Source organism: Salmo salar, chromosome ssa26, assembly GCF_905237065.1.
Source record: "Salmo salar chromosome ssa26, Ssal_v3.1, whole genome shotgun sequence".
NCBI classification, from domain to species: Eukaryota; Metazoa; Chordata; class Actinopteri; order Salmoniformes; family Salmonidae; genus Salmo; species Salmo salar.
Window position 1 is genome coordinate 25424196 of NC_059467.1, and position 26880 is coordinate 25451075.

General features: G+C 42.8%; 1 protein-coding gene across 2 annotated transcripts; it reads right to left on the minus strand.

Annotated features, from left to right (window-relative positions):
* Positions 1–1167: 1167 nt before the first annotated feature.
* LOC106587508 (homeobox protein aristaless-like 4) lies at positions 1168–25920 on the minus strand. Of its 2 annotated transcripts, XM_014175958.2 has the most exons (5): positions 25435–25919; positions 25203–25284; positions 12480–12793; positions 7487–7615; positions 1168–4582 (listed from the first exon to the last, which is right to left on the minus strand). In XM_014175958.2, the coding sequence occupies exons 1-5, from the start codon at positions 25546–25548 to the stop codon at positions 4262–4264; spliced, it is 960 nt and encodes a 319-aa protein (XP_014031433.1). In that variant the 5' UTR covers positions 25549–25919; the 3' UTR covers positions 1168–4261. The 2 variants fall into 2 exon arrangements, with proteins under 2 accessions (XP_014031433.1, XP_014031432.1); XM_014175957.2 differs by having other exon boundaries at positions 25203–25920.
* Between the last annotated feature and the right edge of the window lie 960 nt (positions 25921–26880).

Consider the following 26880-nt stretch of genomic DNA (forward strand, 5'->3'; position numbering starts at 1 on the left):
ATATACGCTCCCTAATCCACCCTGTACAATGTCTGCAGTTCAAAAGAACTCTGTTAGTATTTTTGTCGACTTTAATTAGTGTGACATTCTTGGGGGTTGTGCGATCTCATGTCTGAAATGCAGAGGGATTTTAGGCTGTCAATGAAACGGACACAGTCATGGAACATATGAGGTAGATGATATGTAATGCAAGAAGATGGACGTGCTTTTTTTTTTTGGAACCCTCTAGATTTTTATTGATGGCCCTCCCACCCCTCCATCCTAATTATATAGACATCAGTATAAACAGAACAACACAAATCTCCACACATGTTATTAAGGTCAGATGTTACACATTGCTGAGGATATTGTAAAAACTGCTACGCTTAATAAATCCTCTGAGAGTCTTGCCATCCTAAAAACATCCCAGTCTTTAAATGTAGGACCTTTCCATGAGAATCGGAATCCTTCTGCAGTAGCATCATTCCCACCACACAACAGCATAGAAAAATTGTCAAATATTGAGCTCTGACCTCTGACTAAATGTGTTTTATTGTTTAAAGGTCCAATGCAGCCTTTTTAATTGCAATATAAAATAATTTCAGGGTAGCAATGAAGTACCTTAATGTGATTTCAATATAAATGGTCAAAAGAAACAACTTCTTAGCAAAGAGCACTTTCTCAAGCAAGAATTTTGCCAGACAGTCTGAATGGGGAGAACTGAACATCAGCTGAAATTGGCAGAGTGGGTTGGAGCTCTCTTTCTTAATGGTCTAACAAATTTTATACCAGGCAGGCCAAAACTCCATCCCACCAAAACAGGCTGAAATTTCAGGCAGTCTTTTCAAACTGATCTCACATTAAAAGGCCATTATCGTTTTCACTATTTTACAGTATTATTCCAACCTCATAGTATGGAAATATATATAAAACCAGGGAAATCAGATTTTGGACTGCACTGGACCTTTAAAGAATTGGCGGGAACTATATGAAATCATTCGTGACAATTGAAGCTGCACTTCAATTATCCATAAAAAAATAGTTGATGCTGTTTTAAAAAATAAGTACGTGATGAACAACCGTTTTGCTCTCTGCTTGTAAAACAATTTTCTAAAATATTATGTAAGTGCAATAACTTACTGTACTATAGTAACTCACACAAAATATATATGAGAACATGAACACAAGTAAAAGTATACCATCATTAATTAAAAAGCCATACAATATAGCTTAAAGCCACAAAAACCTTTCAAAATATTTGGAAACTCAACAAACCAAGAACACCCACCCCCTTCAAAAGGATCACTCAAAAACCAACCCACAAGTATCTCACAAAAATAATGCAGAACTTTACATCAAATTAGTAACATTTCAAGGGTCTTTGTAAATTACTGTAAATCAGTCCAATTTACATTAAAAAAAATGTTTTTACATGCACACACAACACACAGTTTTATATTATAATAAGTATTTACTTATTTTTATTGCCCTGCTTCAGTAGTATTAGAAATGATAGGGGTGGTGTGAAAGGTGACATCATCACCGAGGGACAGACTGGGACCCCTGCAGGCTACAACAGGATGAGCTGATATACAAGCTGTTTCGCAACTACTTAAATTCTGCATATTTGATCAGTTAAGGCCCTAAGGCAAGCTGTGCCTCGATTAGGATAGATGAGAAAGAGAACATTTACATATTAACCTGTGATTCATCCAAGAAGGCTTCATATGGGCTTGTACATTTCTGCAGTCTTTAACGCTGAGCTTTCGGTTTTGTCCTTTTCAATCAATAGAGAACTGCAGATAACAGAACATGTCTATAAATAAAGAAATTAAAATGTTTTCAAAAACATGACGAAAACGGTAAACAAATCAACTGTGTCGACCTGAGCTTCATGTGTGTTTGAGCTCTGAGAAGCACCCAACCCAGCACTGTAAATCCCCCAAGCCCTAGTCAGAGACAGCTATAGGCAAACCTGAAGCACAGAGCCACAGGCGGCTCTGTCTGTTCTGTCACACAATCCCAGAAAGAATCCCTGTCCACAGATGTCCCAGTGTTAATTAAAAAGGCTGCAGACTGGCTGTGCGGCTGTGTATGGCCGTAGTGCCGGAGGGGCAGGCATTCGGCCAGAGGAGCGAGAGGGAGAGCCCTAGTGCAGTGTGGGGCTTCTTTGAAAACGGAGCCATGACAGCTGAGGGGAAGCATGTGCGAGGCATGTTTGTTTTGCATTTATCCCCTGAGCGCAGCTGTGTGCACTGTCCTTTTCCCAGAACACCGGAACGCCGCGGCCCGTTCGCCCTCCCAGCAACCCCTTAGAGCGGCCTATGAGAGCACAGGGGCCCCATCTCCAAATCGCAGAGGAGCACCTCCAAACACTGAGAGACAAGCCATGTTGTCAGCAGTATGTTCATGCATTAGGCTTGAACTGCCATGTAAAACTGGATCCAATCTGAGTCGTCATTTGGAAAGGGTTTCTGATCCAATGTTTGTAGATGCTGACAGTTCATCCTGGATCATACATACCACTATATCCTAGCAGAGCTACCTAGTGAAAGGGGAAATAATGAGGCTTGTGTTACGGAATTAGAGATGGATTCTCTGCTTAAGGTCCATGGGGTATCATATTTGGCTTCAAATCTATGAGACCTTTTGTTTTGACTTGATCCAAATGGGACCTTGGGAAAACAGAAAGCCCATAATGCATAAGATGATGGAACACGTCTACTATTTCTGTCACCTCTGCAAATCGTGACATGGAGCCATCGAAAGCACGGATGCCAGTTTGCCCCCCGCATTGTTCCATGTCCACACTGAGGTGCAGGGACGGGGGATCCGGTTGTTGCCTGGGGGGGGGCTATAAGGGGTGGTGAGGCTTTGCATGAAAACTGACAGTGGTCAACATTGATGGCGTTAGTCAGCATTTTATTATCCCCCTCAAAAACTGTATAATCTACAAAACTGTATAATCTACAAAAACTGTATAATCTACACTGCCGCTCTGCTGTTCAAGGCTGCCGCTGGGTGTTATTTCTGGCAATGGGACTGGAGGGCACTTTTCCTGTAACTCCCTAGGTGGAAATGCGAGGTGAGGAAATGGCATGTCCACTTTGAATCTCCTCCTGCAAACAGAGCTGAGCCTGTCTGGTGCTCTCAGACCTGTAGGCCCCAGCAGGCCTGCTGTGCCTCTCTCTCATACTCACACACACCGCTTCCTCGTCCCCGTCCCTCTCTGGCTCAGTGACGGCCCATCAGTGGGGCAAGTAGGGATCTCCGTCTGCCCGCACTTAAACAAACCTGGATTAATATCTGACATTTAAATGTTGGAAGGTAGCACCAACCTAAAGTATGCTAGTGCTGACCATGCAAACCAGAAACAGTAAGCTACCTTTGAAATGGTTTACCTCTTTCCCAGACTGAAGAATATGACAGATTTTATCAGCATTCTTTCAGTTAGTCTGACGGAGATGGATCGGCTTTGGGCTTGACTGTTACCTACAGCCCTCTCCTTGAAGTAAAGCTGACCAAAATGACCTAAGGAAACCCAAATGTACACACAGACCTAAATCAGGCCAAATGTATGTAAATATGTGAATATCAGTTTGCAGTTTATGTGGAGAGAATAGTTGCATTCGCACACAGTCTGACAGAAAGGGACAAGGGATTCTGTGACAAAACCAGGATCAAAATGAATAAAAAAATACACACTTCAAATTTAAATACCGGAAAACAAGAAAGTATAATAACACCTGAACAGAAAAAGCTATAGTGACACTCAATAGCAGGTGTGTTAGCGGACGCATCTCAATATCTGTACAAACAGCATTACCTGTATTAACTGAATAAGTGCAGGGATTGGTTCAAATCTATTCAGCTTTTTTTTGTTATTTTTGTTGTGTTATAATTTATAGCTACTGTATAACCAGCACATTGTTTCCAACAAGCAACCAATTCATTAGTCTCTTCAAGGATAGGTCTGATTCTTGACTTCCTGCTTCTCACCTCAAGCTTTGACTACCTGACTGACTGACTGTTGTTCATCTCTGATGTCCACTGGTCTCTCCCATCAGAGACACAAAGTAAAGAAGTTCACTGTCCAGATTTGTTAGTCTCTTTTCTCTCCTCTTCAGCAATTTGCAATGGCTTTTATGGCTTTTATCATCATTATTATTTTAGATTATCAATATTTCTGTTATAGTAGCACAGACTGGCCCCCCTCTCTGCTTTGGCTTGGTTTGGACGTGATGGGGTTCCCAGAGGCCCCTGTCCTGCTGCTGTTGAGGCATCATGTTGCCCAGGAGATGGCTGCACTGTGCTCCTTGGCCTTCATACGCAAGGCGGCGATGCTGGAGGACTTGCGGTCCGGGTCCATGCTGTTCAGATCGTACCCGTTGATCCCTGACCCCATGCCAGGACCCCCAAACAGGCTGCCCATGTGTGTCTGTCCCATGTGACCCCCAGGGTTCGGGACGCCCAGGAAGTCAGATACACCGCTGCCGGAGTGAGGGTGAGGGGTCATACAGGACGTGACTGAGTCACAGGGCACTACACAGCCTGGGACAGGAGATGCTCCGCTGCTACCACCAATCCATGATGGGTTCTGTATCTGAAACGCAGAGAGAGGACAGGGTCACTTTAAATACCAAAACTATTTGGGTGAGTCAGTGCTTAGTTTTTTCAGACACCCTCTGTGGACTGAATATGATTATTACAGAATGAAGGATGTGGTGTGTGTTTGACATCCTGTTTACAAACAAAAGAACCAACCTAGGATACTAATGCAATACAGCACAAGTTGTAAAATTATTTATTGTCATGTTTTGCTTCCTCAGTGAAGTACATCAGTCTACAATGCTCACCACCCAAAAAATGGCTATCTTGTGCACCAGTCTCCACTTGTCTCTTCCTTGGTATTTCGCCCGGCGTGCTCAATGGCCTAAAGACGAGGTAGACCTTTTATGGTAAAACGCTTTACAAATAGGCTATGAAGATCAGGAAGCCTACGATACCCACCATAGTCTGTCAAATCGACTTGAATAATTCATTAACTTATCAACTCTGTGGAGCAACATTCACATTATGTTCTACTTATCCATAGCCTGATATTTGAATGTTGAAAACCCTATTGGAGTGTTGCTGCAGGTCGGTACATAAGTTGAAGGGAAAGACATTTCCCTCCTACCTCAGTCCTTCAACACCTTGCCTGGCTGTCTTAGTAATCTCCATGCTTCCTGTCACCCTCCTCCACAGACAGAGAGAGAGCTGCGGTGGTCAGGGAGCTGATAGGGATGTGGGTGTGGGGGTGTTTGAGATGGGGGGCTGGGGTAGTGGTGCTGGAGGCTTGCATGGAGTGGCCAGATGTGCACAGAGCTGCATTCCACAGCATCACACACACACACACCTGCCCTCTGACCCTCTGTGCAGATGAATAATACATGGGGGGTTCTCTGGGTCAATGTGAGGGTGTGTCTGGCCTGTCACTGGAGCCAGCCTGACCTCACTCTCTGGGGGGCAGACAGAGAGAGGAGAGAACAGGAAGGGGAGCTGCCTCATCTGGGCCTGCTGATCTGTCTATGCATCTCAGAGAAAGGCCTCCCCCTCAGCTTGAACTACTCTCTCAAATCCTTTGTCTGTAACACCCAGAAGATGTAAGTAACCCCACTCTCTGCTCCTCCAAGACCTACCTCACCTCTCCACCATGACAGCTGATGGCTGGTGAGCGTTTTGGCACAAACGGTTGCTGTGTTTCATCCAAGTGGGTGCCACTCATTGGTGGTGGTTGAGGAGAGTTTCCTCCTTACTATGTAAGCATTTTGTTTGAGCATTTGAAAAAAATGCTATAAATAGTTGAAGTCAGAAGTTTACATACACCTTAGCCAAATACATTTGAACTCAGTTTTACACAATTCCTGACATTTAATCCAAGTAAAAATTCCCTGTCTTAGGTCAGTTAGGTCACCACTTTATTGTAATAATGTGAAATGTGAAATGAATAATAGTAAAGAGAATGATTTATTTCAGCTTTTATTTCTTTCATCACATTCCCAGTGGGTCAGAAGTTTACATACACTCAATTGGTATTTGGTAGCATTGCCATTAAATTGTTTAACTAGGGTCAAACGTTTCATGTAGCCTTCCACAAGCTTCCCACTGTGAATTTTGGCCCATTCCTCCTGACAAAGTTGGTGTAACTGAGTCAGGTTTGTAGGCCTCCATGCTCGCCTATGCTTTTTCAGTTCTGCCCACAAGTGTTCTATAGGATTGAGGTCAGGGCTTTGTGATGGCCACTCCAATACCTTGACTTTGTTGTCCTTAAGCCATTTTGCCACAACTTTGAAGTATGCTTGGGGTCATTGTCAATTTGGAAGACCCATTTGCGACCAAGCTTTAACTTCCTGACTGATGTCTTGAGATGTTGCTTCAATATATCCACATAATTTTCCGTCATCATGATGCCATCTATTTTGTGAAGTGCACCAGTCCCTCCTGTAGCAAAGCACCCCCACAAAATGATGCTGCCACCCCCGTGCTTCACGGTTGGGGTGGTGTTCTTCGGCTTGCAAGCATCCTTTTTCCTCCAAACATAACGATGGCCATTATGACTAAACAGTTCTATTTTTGTTTCATCAGACCAGAGGAAATTTCTCCAAAAATTACCATCTTTGTCCCCATGTGCAGTTACAAACTGTGGTCTAGCTTTTTTATGGCGGTTTTGGAGCAGTGGCTTCTTCCTTGCTGAGCGGCCTTTCAGGTTATGTCGATATAGGACTCGTTTTACTGTGGATATAGACACTTTGTACCTGTTTCCTCCAACATCTTCACAAGGTCCTTTGCTGCTGTTCTGGGATTGATATTCCCTTTCTCACCAAAGTACGTTCATCTCTAGGAGACAGAACGTGTCTCCTTCCTGAGCGGTATGACGGCTGCGTGGTCCCATGGTGTTTATACTTGTGTACTATTGATTGTACAGATGAATGTGGTACCTTCAGGCGTTTGTAAATTTCTCCCAAGGATGACCCAGACTTGTGGAGGTCTACAATTTTTTTCTGAGGTCTTGGCTGATTTCTTTAGATTTTTCCATGATGTCAAGCAAAGAGACACTGAGATTGAAGGTAGGCCTTGAAATACATCCACAGGTACACCTCCAATTGACTCAAATGGTGTCAATTAGCCTATCAGAAGCTTCTAAAGCCATGACATCATTTTCTGGAATTTTCCAAGCTGTTTAAAGGCACAGTCAACTTAGTGTATGTAAACTTCTGACCCACTGGAATTGTGATACAGTGAATTATAAGTGAAATAATCTGTCTGTAAACAATTGTTGGAAAAATGACTTGTGTCATGCACAAAGTAGATATCCTAACCAACTTGCCAAAACTATAGTTTGTTAACAAGAAATTTGTGGAGTGGTTGAAAAACAAGTTTTAATGACTCCAACCTAAGTGTACGTAAACTTCCGACTTCAACTGTAAATACCTTCAATTACTGTATTATTTATTATTATTATTACCTGTGCATAGTTCTCAGGTCTGGCTAGAAGAGGCAGCTCGTACGCCGTGGAGAAGTGTGTCCTGACCTGCTGCATCTGACCAAAGCGCTCTCTCTTCCTCCATTTGGCTCGGCGATTCTGGAACCACACCTGCTGGGCAAAGGTCAGGACTGAGTCACATAGTCACATAAGATCCATAGATACATATATTTTCATTTTTAGAGCATAGTTCAAAATTGAAAGAAGAATATAGTCATACATTTTTTTCCCCTGAACATCCAATAGAACTAAAATAATATGTAGGCCTACAGTACAATATACAAAGCACATAACTTGCACAAACACTGTTGTGATTATAACTGTGGTGCTGGTCTGTGTCTTTTGGCTGTAAGGGGAGGAAAGAGACTGCCGTGTGTCTCTCAAGCCTGGGGCTCAGTTAGGCTGGGTGAACTGTGAGCAAGCACTGTACAGCAGCATGGTCAGGCACCTGAGAAACAGTCCAGGAACCTCCAGGGTTGGCCTGGCAGGGGAATCACAGAGAAGGGGACTCTCTGCCCTCAGCCCTGGGCCTGGGCCTGTGTGCATGGCTTATTTTTTACAGTCTCCCTCTCAGAGAAAGCAGAGACCTGGCTGGAGTTTGACATCTGGGGGAGTTGACAGGCCTTGTGAAGGCCTCCTCTGAGTTCCCCTCCTATCAGCGCCATCAGCAGCAGGAGGTTGGGATGGAGGGGGAGATGTGGAGGGGAGATGGGGGAGTGGGGGAGTCAGTGGCGGCCGGGGCGGAGGTAGTACTGGACCCAGTAACCCTGAAGCTTTAAACTTTCCACCACTTCTCAGGAGAATGCCTTTCTGATAGATACAAATAACACTATTATTTTCTGTATGGAAAAAGGGTTCTGAGGATCACAGCCAAAGCGACTGTTCTATCTGCACAGACATCAATGTGCCGAAACTCTTAGTGGAAAAAAGTGAAAGTATGTGCTGCTCTGTAGATAAAGCAAACTATTCTTAAGCTTATAGTCTCAAAAGCAGCCAGAAATTCCTTTCCCTGTGATCCCTCTGACTCTCAGATTAACTCCATCTATTTATTGATTTGTGAAGTGGAGGACTATTCAAAGGGGGAGCCCCCTTTGTTTTGCAATCTTGATTTGTCACAGAGTTTGAACTTGGTTCTGAGGATGAGCCTTGGTCAATCAGTTAGTGGTTTATACAGCCACTGCCATACAATTTTCCCTCTCCGTCAACCAAGTATACACATACATATGGGTACACACACACACACACACACACACACACACACACACACACACACACACACACACACACACACACACACACACACACACACACACACACACACACACACACACACACACACACACACACACACACACACACACACACACACACACACTTTCAGAGGTATAATTAAAAATAGGGTGAAGTAATAAATCCGTTGGTCTGATTCCCTGGGCAATCAGAGAGGAGAAAAGAAGGATCTCTAGGCCTCTAATACAGACAATGTGGAGAGGAGGTTTTCACTTGAGTACTCAAAACAAAACGTTCTCAGACCCTTCCCTCCCTTTCTTTGTCTTCTGACAGGAACAGGGCAATTTTCTCATGACAAAAGTGTGCTGTAATTACCTTTGACATCTGAGCCTAAAACGGTTGTTTATTGAAAGCATTATTGTGTTTAAATTTCCATCAAAGCTGGTGAAAGTGATCTGAATAGAGTCGGTCTCAGATGGGCTTAGGCCTGGCGCCCTCCCCCACACAACGTCATAGGACCTATCTCAGAGCTGGGTAACCTGATATCTGCCTGACTCTGATTGCACTTCATGTCAAGGCACAGAGCGGAGAGCACAGAGAGCACTGTCCCTCAGCTTCACATCGTCTGTTTAGAAAGCTTTACTCACTGATTACACTGATACAGGGAATATATGGGCAGTATATGGTATCACAGCATTTTTGTGAGAGAGCACAATAACTAGCCAATTATTCCCCCTTTTTCTTTCTGCACCCCTGACATGATTTCTATCTCTCCTTGGTCATTTATTCTATATTTTACTCACTCACTCACACTCTTCCTCCCTTTATAAATCTGAGTAGGGAATTTGGGAAATTGAAAAGTGACATGGGAGAATGTTCAAACCAGAGCTTGTTTTCATTTTATGTTTAATTTCCTGACACCTAAACCCCTGGCTTTCCGATGCTCCCCCTCCAGCCCAGAGGAGCCACACAGACAAGAGAGAAGGACAGCTACGCTCCCTCCTCACCTCTCCTCTCCTCTCACTGCTGTCATCTGTCTCTTTCCTTCTCTCTCTGTCTTCATGTCTTTCTTTCAACAGTCTCATACAACCTAAATACTCACTAACTTCTATTGCCCATGAAGCCCCTCTTCAACTACAATGCTAAATTATGTGGAGAAGAGATTGCAAAGAGTATGGTATGGTAGTTGGATGGACTCACTCCTTGGTTCACATGCACCTTCTCCCTTTGTGTCTTTTGACAGTGATCCACCAGTAGAGTTGTTGATCATGTTCGGACAGTAAATATCTATCTACCAACAGATACGGTTTGTTCGTGCTTTCTGTCCGACTTCTCCCTAGACAGGATTTGTTCCGCAGAACTAAGTATTTGTGTTGTGCTCACTGGGTAGTGACAGTAATTGGTAAAGACGATGACAGCTAAAGTAGCTTAGAGACTTACTATGAGGCTTTAGTTATGTTCCAGCACAGAGAGAAAGAACACAGAAATGCCAAACTGTCCTGGCAGGGAAGCTGCATGGGGATACAGCCACTTTGAATTCAGAGACCAGCTTGGAGAGACCATCTGCCACTGCTGTTTCCATACTATAGCAAGGCCCAAATGGACCTGCAAATAGCACACAATGGCGTTACACAATGACTAAGTATTTCTAACTTGTATAGTTACCCAGCTGTGAGCACAACATCTAATATCATATTTATATGATTTGTTATTATGCTTATTGATGGGTGGCTGTCCTGTTTTATCTAAACTAAGGTCTGTAGTTTGGTCCTTAACTCATATTGGCATTTCATGTTGCATTATATACTCCCCATGTCAAACAACGTCCAGCAGCCTCAGAGCTGTGGACTGACAGCAAGGTAGTCTGAGAGACGTGATGTTATTGAAACCCTTGACCTGTGACCTGTAGATGTATCTGGAGTGCAGATGACTCAGAGCTCAACTGACTTCCTCCCTTTGAAACCAGTAGACAGAAAAAACAAACATTTCTCTGGCTAACGTTTATAGTCAGGCAAGTTTACAAGCTCCTCTTGTTTTGTCCTATTAAGTGGACTAAAGAGAGGGTATTTCAATAATTATTTGTTTGGAAATCTATTGACAACCACAAAAGTGAAATCTCAGTGGAATTCCAATCGACAAAAACCCACAGTACTATGAGCTTTTCAGCAGGACAAATTCTTGTGGATTTAGTTTAACAGTTTGTCCACTTTAGATGCAGAATTCATGAGGTGTGAAGCTCCTTTTTTCTGAGTAAAGAGCGGATGTTCCGGTTCTTTGACTGACGAGGCATCTTGTGTCTTTTAACTTGAATGGTTTAAGAGGGTCAGTGGGAGAGCTTAGGCTGTAAAGGGCCCAACTATGTGTGTGTGTGTGTGTGTGTGTGTGTGTGTGTGTGTGTGTGTGTGTGTGTGTGTGTGTGTGTGTGTGTGTGTGTGTGTGTGTGTGTGTGTGTGTGTGTGTGTGTGTGTGTGTGTGTGTGTGTGTGTGTGTGTGTGTGTGAGAGAGAGAGAGGTCTAGGCTGAATTACAACCCCCTGGCTTCAGGGACTTCCTGGGTTTCACTGTGAGGGGTTTCTGGCCACTGCGCCAGGACGTCATATAAATATCCAGCCTGATCTCATCCCTCAGACTCTTTCAAAGAGCACTTGCGCTCTTTACTATCACATGACGTTTGTATTTACAGATATTTGTGTTGGTATTGTACTGTATATCGTGGCATGTTTCCTATGGAATAGTGCATGATGGCTGCTTCGAACCTCACAACTTACCAGAGACTCAGGGGAAGGTTTTCACACCTACCCCCGAGACCACGGAAGGGACACATTCTTCCTGAACAGGATGTTAATGAAAGAAAAACACAATGAATCCAAGGGCATTTGGTAGACTTTGCGTGTGCACACGTGTGTGTGTGTGTGTGTGTGTGTGTGTGTGTGTGTGTGTGTGTGTGTGTGTGTGTGTGTGTGTGTGTGTGTGTGTGTGTGTGTGTGTGTGTGTGTGTGTGTGTGTGTGTGTGTGTGTGTGTGTGTGTGTGTGTGTCTGTGCTCCGAACGAGGGGAGTCTCATCATCTATCCACCAATGCTGGAATGTGGCGGTAGTCATGGATGGATTATATGTAAATGAAAGGTCACAGGAAGGTTCTATGTTTGTAGCCCCAGGCCTGGTTAGCCAATTGCAGAGCTCAGTTCAGAGGTTCAGAAGTCCAGGGGTTCAGGTGCAGGCTAGGGTGTGGAGCTGAGCAGAACCAAGCGTGTCTCCTCATATGTGGATGAAAGTCTGCTCTCTTGACAGTGAACATATGAGGCCCAGCTCCCTCCTCAGCCCCTTGGGGCCCCCTGCCCTGCGTTGGCCCCTACTCCCACATTACCAGATAAATCTCACTCTCACCCTGGTGTCTTGGTGACGTTATCTCTCCAAAGCCACAGATGTTGAGGGATTAATGTAGTTCTATCCACAGTCTCCTAGTCATTGGCTTTGTCCGGTTTTTGTTCAAGTCCTCTCAGTAACTAACAGCTGCCATCTGATTCGAGATAGCGTTGGTCCTTGTTCCTGTTTAGCCAGTCGTGGCCTAAAGTAAAGGATGCTCAAGTATAGACCTCTACCAATTGTGCTTCTGTTTATAATGGTGATCATAACTGTTATTGATATGTAATGAGAGTGATACTGCTAGACTGAAGTCCCAGATCTTCACAGGACCTGAGTAAGTAGCGGTTAGCAGTAGAGCTCCTCTCAGGTGAGCCAGTCTTACCTGTACCCGGGCCTCAGTCAGGTCAGTCCGGAGGGCCAGCTGCTCGCGGGCGTACACATCTGGGTAGTGGGTCTTCTGGAAGACCTTCTCCAGCTCCTCCAGTTGGTAGCTGGTGAAGGTGGTGCGGTTACGCCTCTTCTTGCCCTTGTTGCTCTCACCCTCGCCCTTGTCCATGGGGCTGGCCATGTCCGAGCCCGGTCGGTCCGAGGGGCCCTTCACGCCTTGATCCTTCACACTCAGGTAGCTGCCGTCCATCCCAGAGGGGTCAGAGTTCGGGGTCAGGTCAGAGTCTGTCAGTCCTGAGCTGTCTTTACCTGGAGGGAGGATGAGAGAAGGAAGGTGTTAGAGCACATTATATCTCGTACTGTGCTCAATTATTATGGATGTGGTTATTATTGACAACATATGTTTTGGGACTGATGTGCAACAGAAAACTCATTTAGACTGTGTTTACAGTATTATATAGCACTAGCACAAGGACCAAATGACTCTTGCAGCATGTTGTTCTCTGAAAGCTCCCTGGCCAGTTAGTTCCAGGTCTGGACTCTGGTTCATGGTGTGGTTAGGAGTGGGGGTGTAAGCTGTGTGACTCCCAGAACACTCCCTCCATACTGCTGCTCATAAATCATGGAAACAGACACCCTGGCAGGCAGTAATTGCAGAATAGTACAAAATTACAGGTTTTCACGTCCCTCTCTCTCAGTGTGGTTGGGGTTGGAGTCAGGTCTTACGCTGGGGGAACTCAGGTCTTTAACACAGACGCGTGGGCCGGGCGTGGTCTGTGGTGCGGCTGCAAGCTGAAGCTCACTTACTAACGCGACCAAACTAACCCTGCAACAAGAGTGTCAGTGGCAATTTGCTGGACGGTAATTTGTAGCGAGGGGAAACACACACAGCAGCCTATCCGTGAAACCTCAGTCAGCCTACTGATCATAAATTCCCATGATGCTGTTTGTGCCAGTGTGCCGTTCGTTCATTATTCCACTATAGTGCCAATCCTCTGTGCCCTTACTGCCCTCCCTGCCAGTGGATCATTAAACTCTCTCCGTTACGGCTTCTATTAAGGGGTCTGTTTGGGGTCCTGGGAAGGCAAGGTGTTGTCATACTCACTCATATGAACTGCAAACCCTCCCGCTTGGTCTCTAGGCTGTTCAAGGGGGTATAGAATATGGTTTGGAGTCCAAGCCAAACCTCACATCTGCTTCTCAACCCCTCTGCTTGGTGACGTCCCCTCTGGCTCGGTCTAGTGGTGAGTCCAGGCACTACGCTCCCCTCTGTTTAGCTTAGCTCTAAGAGACAGGGAGTTATTTTAGGGAGCCCAGGGTTGGGATGTGCTCATTTCTTATCTGAGGCTGGGGTAAAGCCTTGTCAAGTTAGAGCCAGGGGGTGTAGGTGTGCATGTGAGCTTCTGGTGTGCGTACTGCTTTCAACACAGCAGGGCAGCATGCCCTCCGGCCCTCCACACAGAGCCTTGTTGGGTAATGTGCTGCAAGGTGAGGGGACCTGATAGCTCATCTGATGATACACACACCCCCGGTCCCCCGCCCTACACACCTTTCAAGGACTTGGGTAAAGGGAGCCGCATAACAGTCAATGACACCATGAGAAATATAAGCCTTGTGCTGTAGGATTTGTTTACTGCAGGGGCCACACTTAGGGAAAGCCCCACTTCCTACCATAACATTGTAATTTAGTTGTTCACTTATACCAATCACTGTTGCACTGTTATGTTTCACCCGTCTGATTCTCAAAACCTCCAACTCTCATTCTGTCTGTTATTGTCATACTGTTAGTTAGAGCTTTTCCCTCAGAGTTGGATATGAGGAAAAAGATTACTCCTGGTGTTGGTAAATAATTGTGAGGGTCTGATTTGAGCCGTCTCAGCAGCATGCTCACTCTCTCTGGCTGTGTCAGTTTGCCTTCTCCAGGCTGCTGCTGAGCACCCTGGCCACTGTGGACTGTCAGGCAGGCAGGCGGCATCTACTGGGGCCCGGGCCCTGGCCAGGGGTATAATGGCTCCCACATTGCCTGCTGCCTGCCCAGGACTGACACATCCTGTTAAGCCTGAGACGAGCTAGCTCAACGCATTTACCAAAATGTAAATCATTTCTAGTTATTCCCTCATCATATGTTCTGCACCGATGGTCCCAACAAGGCAAGGCTGTCAGGCTTTTTGAAATCAAGGGCTCTCTGCTGATCAAAGACTCTTGTTTATGCCCTGTGTCATTGATGGTTTTTGGCAGGCGCAGGGTATTGTGACAATCTCTCACTTGTTATTCGTGCGCTGGGCCGTGGCTGCGAGGCAAGGCATTCTCCACTGCCCAAGGTGAACAGCAGTGGACCCTCCTGGGGGCTGGGCCATATGGATGAGGAACATCAGAAAGTCTTATTGCAAATAATGTCAGTCAGGATCCCATGCAGTGGAGGGAGCCCTGAGTGAACACAGCCATTAAAGGCTAATGTTGAATTGTTTCTTCCTGTTAACAGATTTGGGTTAGTAAAAGACGGATAGAAGGAGATATGACTGTAGCAAGAAGCCACTGAGCGTAATTGGCATGGAGAGGTCCTTCTGAAATAGCAGAGGTAATATTTTCTCCATCTCAACTATGGCGGTAAAGAGCTTATCAGTCATCACTAAAAGTAGTCATCACTAAAGTATTTCAGAAATACAGCATCATTAAATCAAATCAAATTATATTTGTCACATACACATGTTTAGCAGATGTTATTGCGGGTGTAGTGAAATGCTTGTGTTTCTAGCTCCAACAGTGCAGTAATATCTAACAATTCACAACAATACACACAATACACACAACCTAATGTAAAATAATGGAATTAAGGAATGTATGAATATTAGGATGAGCAATGTCAGAGTGGCATTCCACTGATTGGGGAGGCAGACATTTCCATTTAGCATCATGGTGGATTTTCCTGAAGATAACTGATACTCAGACACTTTCACCTTAGCTGATCGGATTAACAATCATATTTGGGCTTAGTGAAAGTATGATATGTTATATACTATATAAAGCAAAGACACTTCTGTCTCTAAGCCAGGATATGTTCTGACATGCTGCTGTAATTTATCAGTGGTTACAGTTAACCCCCCTCTCATTTTCACCTTTCACCTGTTATACAGATCTAGATCTCAGCATCCCTGATACAACACTTGGAAGCAAGCAGACAATAAACTCCTCAGTCCCTTCTGCTAAAACCTCATAGAATGCGTGTTTCTCATTTAGAGGAATCTGCTCTACAACAGTGTTCACTGATTTTTTTATTTTTTACTTTGGATCCAAGATTCCACATCAGTTCCAATTACAGCTCTCTGACGGAGAGAGGCACGTCTGGAGCCCATTGTTCTTTGTCTGCCCCAACCCTGTTAGGGATCTGACATACCAAGTCTACAGTGACTGTACAACTGCTGTGATCTAAAATTGAAATAGCTTCCCTGTTCCTTTCCAGTATTATAACTGCTGTTTTATGCTATTTGTATGTTTGTTTAAAGTAGGAAATAATGAGATGTGATACAGAACTGTGGCTGTGTCCAAGTACAAGGTAGTTCAGAACTGAAATCTTCATATTACTCTTTACAATGTCAAGGAAACAGAATACTCTACTAAATCAGTCCAGGTCTGACCAAGCTGAAACCAAGAGGGTCTGAAAGCAGAGTTCATCAGTGGGTGAGAGAGACGAGGGGTGAGGTTAAACCAGAGACTAATTGGCAGTTTAACCCTAACAGTATTCACACCTGCCTGCAGAGCAACACAGGGTCTTGTAAACCCCTTTTAATAGCGTCTACATTTCCCCACAAAAAAATGTCTTCAAACGTAATTTTATATTTTGCACTGTAAGTCGTTTAAAAAGTTATGTCCACAGAAAATGTCAAAATAAGAAAAAAGATGGTTCCGTTAAAGTAATAGATATGATCATCATAGCAGCTATGCTATGAGGGGTAAACGGCTATAGTTCTTGCCCTTGGATATCCGTGCTGGACCCCTTAAAGTTAGCAAGGGTCAGACCTTCACCGGGGACAGACGTTAAGTTGCTGTCAAAAACGAGAGGGGAACATCAAAGTGTAATTTAACTGGCAGTAAAGCGACAGGGCGCCTCCCCAGCCTCTTTATTGAAAAGGATGGCTAGGGTCAGCTCACAGCATTTAAAAGAAACACTATAAATTAGACACCCTGTGGTGACTGAGAGCGATTAATGACAAAATATTCCCAAACCCGAAGAAATATCCCTAAATATTAGAAAACAGAAATAAAAGAGATTAAGTGTGTGTAGTCTAGGCTTGATAGATCCCTGTTTTGACTGGACCCAGGGAGCAGAGGAAATTTGTGTAAGCTGTTTTCTCTGCTAAGCATTTATTTGTAACTCTAATTTGGTTTGTTTTCCCTTCTTAAAATATGGATTGAATCATAATGGGAAGCTTTGTGCTCTGAAGTCCCGCCATCTCTGTGAAGTCCTCTCTTCCTGCCCGTTCCGCTGGCTGTTAGGCTGTTACATAAAGACAGACACACTAACTAACACAGGTAGTGGATGCAGAGACTGACTGGTGTGTTGAGATGTAAACTTTGTCATGCCTACATCATGATGAATGAAAAGTGATGTGAGAGACATTGATCCATTTTATTGCAGCCTGTGAGTGTGTCACCACAAGACATTAGAATAGGGAGAGCCTTATTAGCAAACCCTCTGCCTACACGGCCATTTGCAAAACCAGAGCTAATCGCCTACCCAAAGGCAGATGGAGTCGAGTCTCAGCAGTTCTTATAAACCATTCCTTCTTAAACGATCTTGTTCCTGGTCAGGAGCACCATGACACCACTACGAATAGCACCACAGTATGAGTAGGCTATGGTGTCAATTGCAGTCATTGAAACAGTTCAAGGTTAGCCTAAGCTGGTGCTCACTAGGCCCATGCCTTTCTCATATCCCTGCTTCCCTCACATATGCCTGACGCCGTAAACAAAACCTCAGCTAACGGATGAGAAAGTTCCATAAGTACCTCTCTGACTAGCTTATAGCTACAGTAGTTTGGGTGCATCTGATAGGTAAGCGTCCACTTTGAAGTCAAATACTGAGAGGGATGATTCATCCCATCAGGCTGCTGTGAAGTGCGCACGCTGCGCCAAAAAACAACTGCTATGGGAGCGTATCCATAAAGCCTGAGACACTGATAAATCACCCCTCTCTCTTCAATGTTCTTTATCTGTCTGAGAGTCTCTCTCAGGCCCTAGAGCATGGCAGGATCTCCACTAGCCTGAGACTGGGCTAGGGTCTACTCAGTGCCTTTTCCACAGTTTGGCTAGCACTAAAACAAGGTCAAGACAGTGTTAGACAATTACACATAAGATGAAGGAACAAAGCTCTATTTGTCTTTCTGAAACCAACTTATTAGCATATCTGGAAACACTTTCCCCTGCTCTTATACCCATGTAAATACACAGTAATAACTGTAACAACACTGTATGTTGTGTTGGAGATATAATACCCAGTGTAATGCAAAGTTCATGCAAAATAATATTTGACTGCGTATGCTGTGGTTTTAACCAGTACTGTACTGAAATGACTAAAAGAAAGAAAGCCTTCATGTTCCAATAGATTTGAGGTTATTTGAATGAATGCAGAGGAAGACCCCTTGAGAGGGGAAGGCTTCTTAATGTGAGATCCTCTCAGTTTATCTAACAGTTGATGTTATGTTCCCTCCTTTCCCAGTGAGGTCTGAATCTCTCGGGTGATGTTAAAAACCACAATGAAGCAAACATACATTTTACGAGTGCACGGGAATGCCATAATAAAAGACAGGTTGGTCACTGTCCTCTTATCATAATGTGGATTCCACTTCTGACAATAGCATTGTTATACTGAAGTAAATACAATGTGGAAAGAGCACTAGATTGTCCTTGGTGGTCCAAATTGTTAATCACTTGTAACTAAGCAAAAATGATCATCTGCTTCTGAAATAATATATAATTTCATCTAGGCTTCTTAAAATTCTTTACATCAGCTCCCATGTGAACTTACATAGTACTCTGTCATTAGGAAACCCCATGTGAAATAATGTGATTCAATGGGTAGTTTATAGAAAAAAGCAACATGCTTATAGTTTTTGTGATGGGTGCCACTGTCCAGGCCAATGGACATGCTAACTTTTTACTGTACTATAACGTCTGAGAAAATGTACACGCAGTAGGTGATATTACAGACTAATCTTGTGGGATATTCTTTGTGCTGGACGCCTGATCAGTAAGCATCCTCTGAGGGCCTCAACTATGGAGGGTTTAGTTACACAGCAGAGGATCTGGCTGCCGGGCTGAGAGAAGGCCTGGAGTACGAGGTTCAATGTAGCCCTGTCGCACTCCGGCCGGCAGATTGAGCCTAATGTAAATTGCTGTGCCAAAATACGAGTTAACTGGTAAAATGATCCTAGGTCCTTGTCACCTCTAGTCATGTCAGCAACCTGCTGAAGTGTGTCCTGGTTCTCCAGGTTTCGCAGCTCTTCCATGGCTGGTTTCTATTACCCGCTGCTCATATCAATCAGCACAGACGGACAGAAAGAAAGGCTCAAATGGTTGTGCTGTACTAAAGACGGTAGAGAGAGAAAGGGCAGCAGATGGGGTGTTGGTGGCTTCAGTCTAGATTGAAAGGATCTCACAGGACAGTTTATTCACAACTCCGATATCCTCCCTCTGAGTGAAAACACGATATTGTAACCGCAACTATATACCAAATGCTTGTAATGTCACAACTAAGGATCTTCCTCTCTCCATCTATAGCTCACGAATAGTTCATTGGAAAAGCTCTTGGAATGTTAAAGTAAATAGTGATCTTGACTACAAATGTTGCGAAAATATAATGTACGTTTCTGTTTGGATTCTTTTGGGTTTTAGATCGATTCTCTCTGGAGAATTTTGGGGTACAGCTCTTCTAAAAAGGGCAGGAAACCAGAGTTAAAGGTCTCTGTGTCCTGTCCTCAGGGAGGACAGTCAAACACCATAAGAGGAAAACTCCTGTTGCTTCAAGAAAAATACAAAGAGATTGATGTTCCTAGTTTGAAGGTTATGTTCTCAGTGGGTACTCTGACCCCTCTTGACACTGCAGAGAAGCCATGGATAGCTATCTCTGACAATGTGCATTGTTTGTGTGTGTCAAACCAAGTCAAGAAATGATCTATTATTCCATCTTATTCTATTCTACTATATATTTGAATGTAAAAAAACACAATCCCCCAATGTAAAGGCCACCTGTTGTCAGATTTGATCAGGTTGAGTTTTGCCCTGAGATGTTCAGAGCCAGGCCCTAAATATCCTATTACCTGGAGGAGAGGAGTGGTTTATGAAGCCTGGAGTCCAGTGGAGTCTACAAGCTTTTATCACTGCATGTAGACCCGGCTAGGAAAGGGACTGGTCTCCCCTACTGCTAATGCACAGACCTTGTATATGTTGTCCCTGAAGTAGCATACTATTGGTCCAGAGCTGCTGGATCTGAGTGAACCTCAATGTAACTGGACTGATGGGCCATAGAAAGTGTCCCATTGTTTCATCTTAAGAGGTTTGAATGGAGGACTGGTTGAAACCATGCCATGTGTTACCCTGTACTCTTTTGGAGCAACAGTTTTTACCATAATTCAATGCTGTCCTTTACAATTTGGTTGACGAAACATTACATTTCCCTTTGCCTCATTTCTAAGTTGCAGGCACAAAGTATTTGTTTCCTTCCTCTTACAATACGTAAAGATTTGCAAGCACAGTACAGCATGTTAATGTCCACAAAATCATTCCCTGATCCTTTCAATCACTTGCAACCCATCCCATAAACAAATATTGTATTGGTGACATGTTGTGTATTTGTATGCGGCACTTGTTTATCAAGGTTACACAAACCAGTCACCTCTTGGACACTCAAGGACTGCCTGTGGTTACGAGGGGCTGGCCTTTGAAAGTATGAAAATAACTGGGGGAAGTGCTGATGTACATCTGAGTCACATTAATGGTGGAGGTCTCCTGTAGTGCTGAGACTTTCCTACCTGCTCTTTAACGCTCGCTCTATCTGAGGAGTCAGTCATACCTGTGGTCAGGCAAGGCTGCTGCAAGGGTGACCTCCACTGTAAAAATGTGCATGGTCTACCCAGCCAGGTCCTTCTGTGATACCATAGAACAGGGTTTCTCAAACTTGGTCCTGGGCCTCCCCTGGGAGCAGTTTGGGTTTTTTGCCCTAGCACTACACAGCTGATTCAAATAACCAAAGCTTGATGATGAGTTGGTTATTTGAATCAAGGACAAAAACAAAACATGTGCCCAGAGGGTATCTGTTGTAAAATATTAGATATGTAAACTTCCTTTTTAGTGGCTCACTTATTGCTTTAATAAGATACATTAGGACGGCATCATTAGTCTAAGTATTATTTATGGCGGTTTGTTTGGGATTAACAGCGGCAATCATTTTCTTTACATCTACCGAGTGTGTGACGTTATGTAGACTACAGGTCACTGGCAAGTTCAGCTGAACGCGAAAAGAAACAAACTCCCTTGAAATCTCCCGAAAACAGTGCTGGTATTATCTTCAAAGGCCACCGCGGTGTCTAGCGGGAAATATTGTAAAGACATTGACTCCGGGGATTTCAGCCTACCTGCTTAAGCCTGATTGAAGTAATAACTCACGAAGTCCCCGTTGAATTACCTGCCATGACTTATACCTGTGGTCGAAACCAATAAGGCTTCCAAGACCAGGTTTAGGGTCTTTAAAACGTGACCCTAAATAAGATCTCGTGAATGACTATGTGATCTGGTAGGTTTACGGAACATAAAAACTATTCCCCGGACACAAACGCATTCCATTGCAAATATGACCCCGAGTTGATAGGAAAGTGTGACAATGTGTTTGGGTTTTTAGTATAGGCCTATGTGATTCAAACGCACCTTCAAATCGATCATTCAATTTTCAGTCCGTGTCTATACGTTTTCATTAGTTGACTTTGTATATGCCGAGCATATTCGTAATTTCTTTCAGGTTTATGTGCAGGCCTAGGCCTGATCTTTTCCGCGCTATATTACGCACGCCTCTCCTGTGAGTCGTTACGTACCAAAGGTTAAGCAAAGCCATAACACAGGATTGGAAATTAAATATATGAACAACTGAATATTCTGTTTAACTTGAATAACTTGTAGGCGTAATGGTATAGGCATACCACGTTTGGCGCCCGTGCTTAATGTGCTTAAATGACCAATAGAGAAAAGACATAAGGGTTCAAGTTTGGATCAGAGTATTTACTCATTTATTTCAGGTGAATATTTTCTTGTTCAGAATGATCTAAATATTGGAAGCTATATAATGACTATATAATAGGCAACTTGTTGCTTTTTGAATAATAAAGATGTGCATACGGTAAATGACTTCTGATTCATCATAATATGCTCATATGGTTAACTATTGTTTAACTACTATTATTATTAGTAGTAGTAGTAGTAGTAGTTGTAGTAGTCGTAGTCGTATTCGCATAGATTCCCAGCAGTGATCAATCAGTCGCATACTCTTGACAAAGCAAGTGTCTGGTGTTCGTGTGTTGTTGTCTAAAGTTATTTGATTAAACCAAAGAGATTCGATAACATCTGCACAGCAGACCATCATTAAATCTTATATTGATGGCTATGCTATGTTACGTCACCCGTTTCAACTAATTATGAAGCGAGGAAAAGACTGATTGGTTTATGTGCTTTCATTAAGGTTTACAGAAATCCTATTCTGGCACGTTAGTGGCATGTTTCAGTGCACAGCCCTCCTCCGTAACTCAGCTGTAAATACTTAATTATGTAATAATAATAATATTATTACTGTTATGATGATGATGATGATGATGATGATGATGATGATATGAGTCTAGTCATCAACAATAATATCATCTTTATCCTCATTAATATCATCCTGATCCTCATCATGGTAGCCATTAGCCAACAGTAAGAACCGCATGGCAAAGTTCAACTGAAGTTTCTTCATGTGTACTTTTTCTCACGTTGGCCCGCTCGACCAGACACTTGATCAATGTCTCCTCCTTGACAGCAGTGATTCAGTGCTTTCGCTTTCATATTGACATCTCAACTCGTTATATCCTCTTTGGTTGTGTCCCCATTTTCTCATTTTCACGAAGGACAGGACTCCTGTCGTTTTCACTAGATATTCATTAGAATATCTGTAATAGGGATTCATTAACAGGTTTGGTGAAGCCTATACTTTCGTTTAATCGAACCGTTCCCATGCACAAGAGTGCAAATTGATATTAGTATATTGATGGAAATTGTTAAAAATTCTAATTTCATTCTATAATTTCAGTAATCTGGCATTTGCTTTTCATTTGGATGTTGTTTGTGTTAGCAGCACTGTCCAGTGTCCATACGTTCACTGTGCATGCATCTTTAGTGTCGGTTTTGTTTTTCTATTTATTGATCCGGAAAAACGGAAAACGGATGTTATTGTTATGTTATAAGTCAGGAGTAATGGGTACACATTTACATTTTCTAAATTACACAGATGGATGGAAAAAATACTTAAGCTTCCCTCACAGAGCGCTTGGTTGATTTTCGAGCATGATTAATTAAGGATTATTGAAATTGGGGTGATTTTTACTTATTCTTGCGCATTAATGTTACCTATAGCGTTCAATAAACTATCATGTGGTTCGATCATTGTCTATGCACTCTTACTTTTTGTAATAAAACATTTGAAGAATGTGCGTTTAAATGAAGGAACTCCTGTCGGACATCTTTGATCTAAATGTAGCCTAAACCTGAGACAGAATTGGACCACATTTAATGAAAATGTTTTAGAAATGAGCTAACTACTCTTTTTTATCTAGACAAGTCAGTTAAGAACAAATTCGTATTTACAATGACGGCCTACCGGGTTAACTACCTTGTTCAGGGGCAGAACGACTGTTTTTTACCATGTCCGCTCGGGGATTCGATCTAGCAACCTTTCGGTTACTGGCCCAAAGCTTTAATCACTAGGCTACCTGCCGCAATTGGTTTACAGTTCGAAACATGAGACTGAAATAATTATTTGGCAGAAAGTCTTAGGCATATTTTGCCTCTATTATAATTTTAGCACTGCTTTAGTCGTGTTCAAGTAAACCATTTTATTGAGGATTCATGGCCTACGTATCGAATATCATCTGGCTTTGGTCACTCAACCATAAACAACAAATGAATCACGTTTGAAATTTGTAATAACTCCTAAAAAAATTCTTAGCACTTGTAGCCACTCTCCTGAGAGAGGTTCCATAAAGCTTTTACCGCAGTATTTGATGCTTCCCTCCAGTTCATCATCTGAGAAGCCGCTGTATGTCCGTGGGTTTTCATCTCACCCACAAGTTGCTCGCAGATGGTTAGAGAAAGCGATGGATTTTGCGGTATTTGTGTTAAATTTATAGCAGGGGCGGATTTTTCCTGCGCTCAAGATGTGCCCTTTGTTAGACCTCTGCAGAATATCTTCAACATAAAGATATAGTTCGGTAAATCAGTAGAGGGTATTATTTCTTATTAAGAATTAAGAATTGCATGTAGGTATTTTACACATTACATATTAATTTAATGCAACGCAAAGTTAAAGGTTGTATTTCATTGTAAAATAAACAAATATTTCTTAAGAACTTGTGATCCGTTATGTTTTATTGTATGGTTATACAAACATCTATAAGGTCACCAATACCCAAGTCACGATAACGCAACTGCAGAGTGCACGTAGGCTATTGTAGGCTGGAGGCCTTTACAGTGTTATTTTGTCAGTTCAGAAAATCAGGCTGTTTGATCAGCAATGTTTTAGTTACAATCTTCAATTCACCATAGGCTATCAGTTTGGGCAATATTTTCTACAAGAATCGGATTATCTTTACCTTGATATCATATAGGTGCCGAAACGTGTGTGTGTGGGTGTGTGTGGGTGGGTGTGTGTGTATGTATGTCATCGATGGATTCTTAACATTTGCAAACTCCCCCAATATCTATTGCTCATGAGACAATATTGAGTAAGTAGCCTATAGATGTAAAGAGACTTGGGATAATAACAATATTGTCCCGCTGATAAACTATTTCCCATATTAAAGTAAATTCGACGCTCGGTCATTTTTCATGCTTGAAAACGTGTTAATTCAATTGTCCGATTCAGATTCAATATTAAGGATTGTAATGCAGATTATCGCATTAAATATAGCCTATTTTAATTCAATCGCCAAAGGGAAAACGTGATAGTCGGGAAGGTTATGCCTCTTCGTAATTGTGTTACAGGGGATAGTTGTGGCCGTAATATTGGTAGTAAGTTGTGAAGTCCATCACATTGAGTTTGTAAAGACTCATGCATTGACAAATGTTCATATGCGATTAGTGATATTATCCTAACACCAGGAATGGTAGCAGACGTGATTACTTCACCCATTTATTTTATTTTATCATCGGTTCTGGTTATTGGAAGGAATTTCTCAATTTACAGGAAACTGTTTACGAGGCATCTGGAGACATGCATAACGTTCCCAACTTTAAGAAAATACTCAAAACATCCCTCATAATTGGGGGTATAGTCAGTCAAGTGAACAGATATTTACACCGAGCAGTGTATACGGAACACAAGCACAATTTCTGTTGTCATTTGATGTGGTTTTTCCATAAGAGTAAACAATATGGGCCACGGGAAATCTCCGTTCGTTCGAAACAGAACTGTGGTTTTACTCACCATAGCAGGGAATGAGCGCTCCGTTGTGTCCGCTTTCTTGGTGCAGTTTGCCTCCTTCGGGGGGGGGTTTGCAAGAAGACCTCTGCATGAAGAGGTGGTATTTGTTAAAGGTGCCTTCCCCAGTGGTGGCATCCAATGACTGACACTCCTGTTGGAATGGGCTCCGAGACTTTTCTCCGTAAGCCTGACCTTTGTTTGGCAGGAAAGTGGGGCTGTATTTGGTGTCACTTACTTGGAATGTCCTAAACGGGTTCGTCGGATGATCCCTACCTTGCGGTGCAGAGGAGCTATAATATGAATCCATGGATGTCATATCGCAGTATGAGACGCACGTCTCGGCGTTCATGCCTAAAAAAAGTTACTGGGAGAAAAAGACTTCCAAACTTTTTTCTTTCTTTCCGTTTTGGAAAGGGAAGCAAACAGATACCCTCACTCTCTCTCCCTCTTCCACATACGGATGAACACACACATACACACTGTCACGCACACACACATACACTGGCACGGCAGCTGTGTTTGGTTATAAAACGATTCAGACGTTTTCCAGGAACCACTCGCTGACCAAAAGCTAAAAACTCCCCTTAAGGTTTAGACAAGTAACAAAAATGCGTCTTTCTTCAGAAGATGCAACCCAGATCTCACCGATATACACTACCCAGAGCGGTGCGGACTTTAAGTCAAGACCTCTCAGGAGTGATTATGTTGATAAAATGAATGGGTGATGTCAGACCTTCCTCAGAAGAAAACAACTTTTTTTTCTCTTTTTTTTTATATGTGGGGGGACTTAACACATGACATTAATGTAATTAGGGTATGAATATATAACTAATTGTAAGTGAAGGGCAACAGCGAGAGCGCAATTTTATGATTGATTCGCAATGGTTCGTCAAGAGGGGACTTCTTCCAGACAAATGGAATCTCGACACATACAGGACAATATAGCCTATCCATGTTTCATGTGAACTGTGTGATTTGTGACATGGAGAACTATTCTACATTTGTCTGATTTCCATTTATATGTTTGGGGGGGGGGGAGGGGGGTATGTGTTTAAGCAGAATTACATTTTATTTTTCTGGAAACCATATCACTCAGAATATAATTTCTATAGTTAAAGATGAGTTCGCATATATTCAGAATATCTACAACTTCATCCTTATATTGCGTTGATCTAACTTTTTGGACTTTTTGAAATGAATAAGGCCTTTTTTCTCATGTCATCAACTGATTGGAAATAAATCACCTTGCACTTATAATTTATCTCCGTGTCAAGCCCTTCCACTCTTGATGTGATTCATTTGATGTGAATGACATAAGTTCATTAATAGCTTTTAATATCGCCGGGTTCAAGCTTTAACGCAAATGATTTACCTTTAGCCTATAGCACGGGTTCTCCAATTAGACACGTTTGCAAAGGTTGAATGGGTCCCGTCGATAAATGAACCACACTGATATAATCACGTCTAATTCAACAAAATCAGACTATGTGGGCCTAAAGGCTTATGGGCTCAAAATTATTATCCAATCATTTCAGTGAAATTAGTTCAATATGTCTTAATAATTGGAGATATATCTATATTCGAACGATTATTGCAAACTCGGCAACAAGCACATCACTGAAATGTCAAAACGTAGAGGTAGGAGTCATCGTGTTTTCTATTGCCACTTACTTCAATATTT

What these genes read in the sequence shown, in the direction of transcription:
- LOC106587508 (XM_014175957.2), bottom strand. Translation starts at nt 25,548, where the DNA reads ATGAACGCCGAGACGTGCGTCTCATACTGCGATATGACATCCATGGAT. An exon ending in AGCGCTCATTCCCTGCTATG is followed by an intron (nt 12,794 to 25,202) that starts GTGAGTAAAACC and finishes TCCTCCCTCCAG; the next exon opens with GTAAAGACAGCTCAGGACTG. An exon ending in TGACTGAGGCCCGGGTACAG is followed by an intron (nt 7,616 to 12,479) that starts GTAAGACTGGCT and finishes TTTGCCCAGCAG; the next exon opens with GTGTGGTTCCAGAATCGCCG.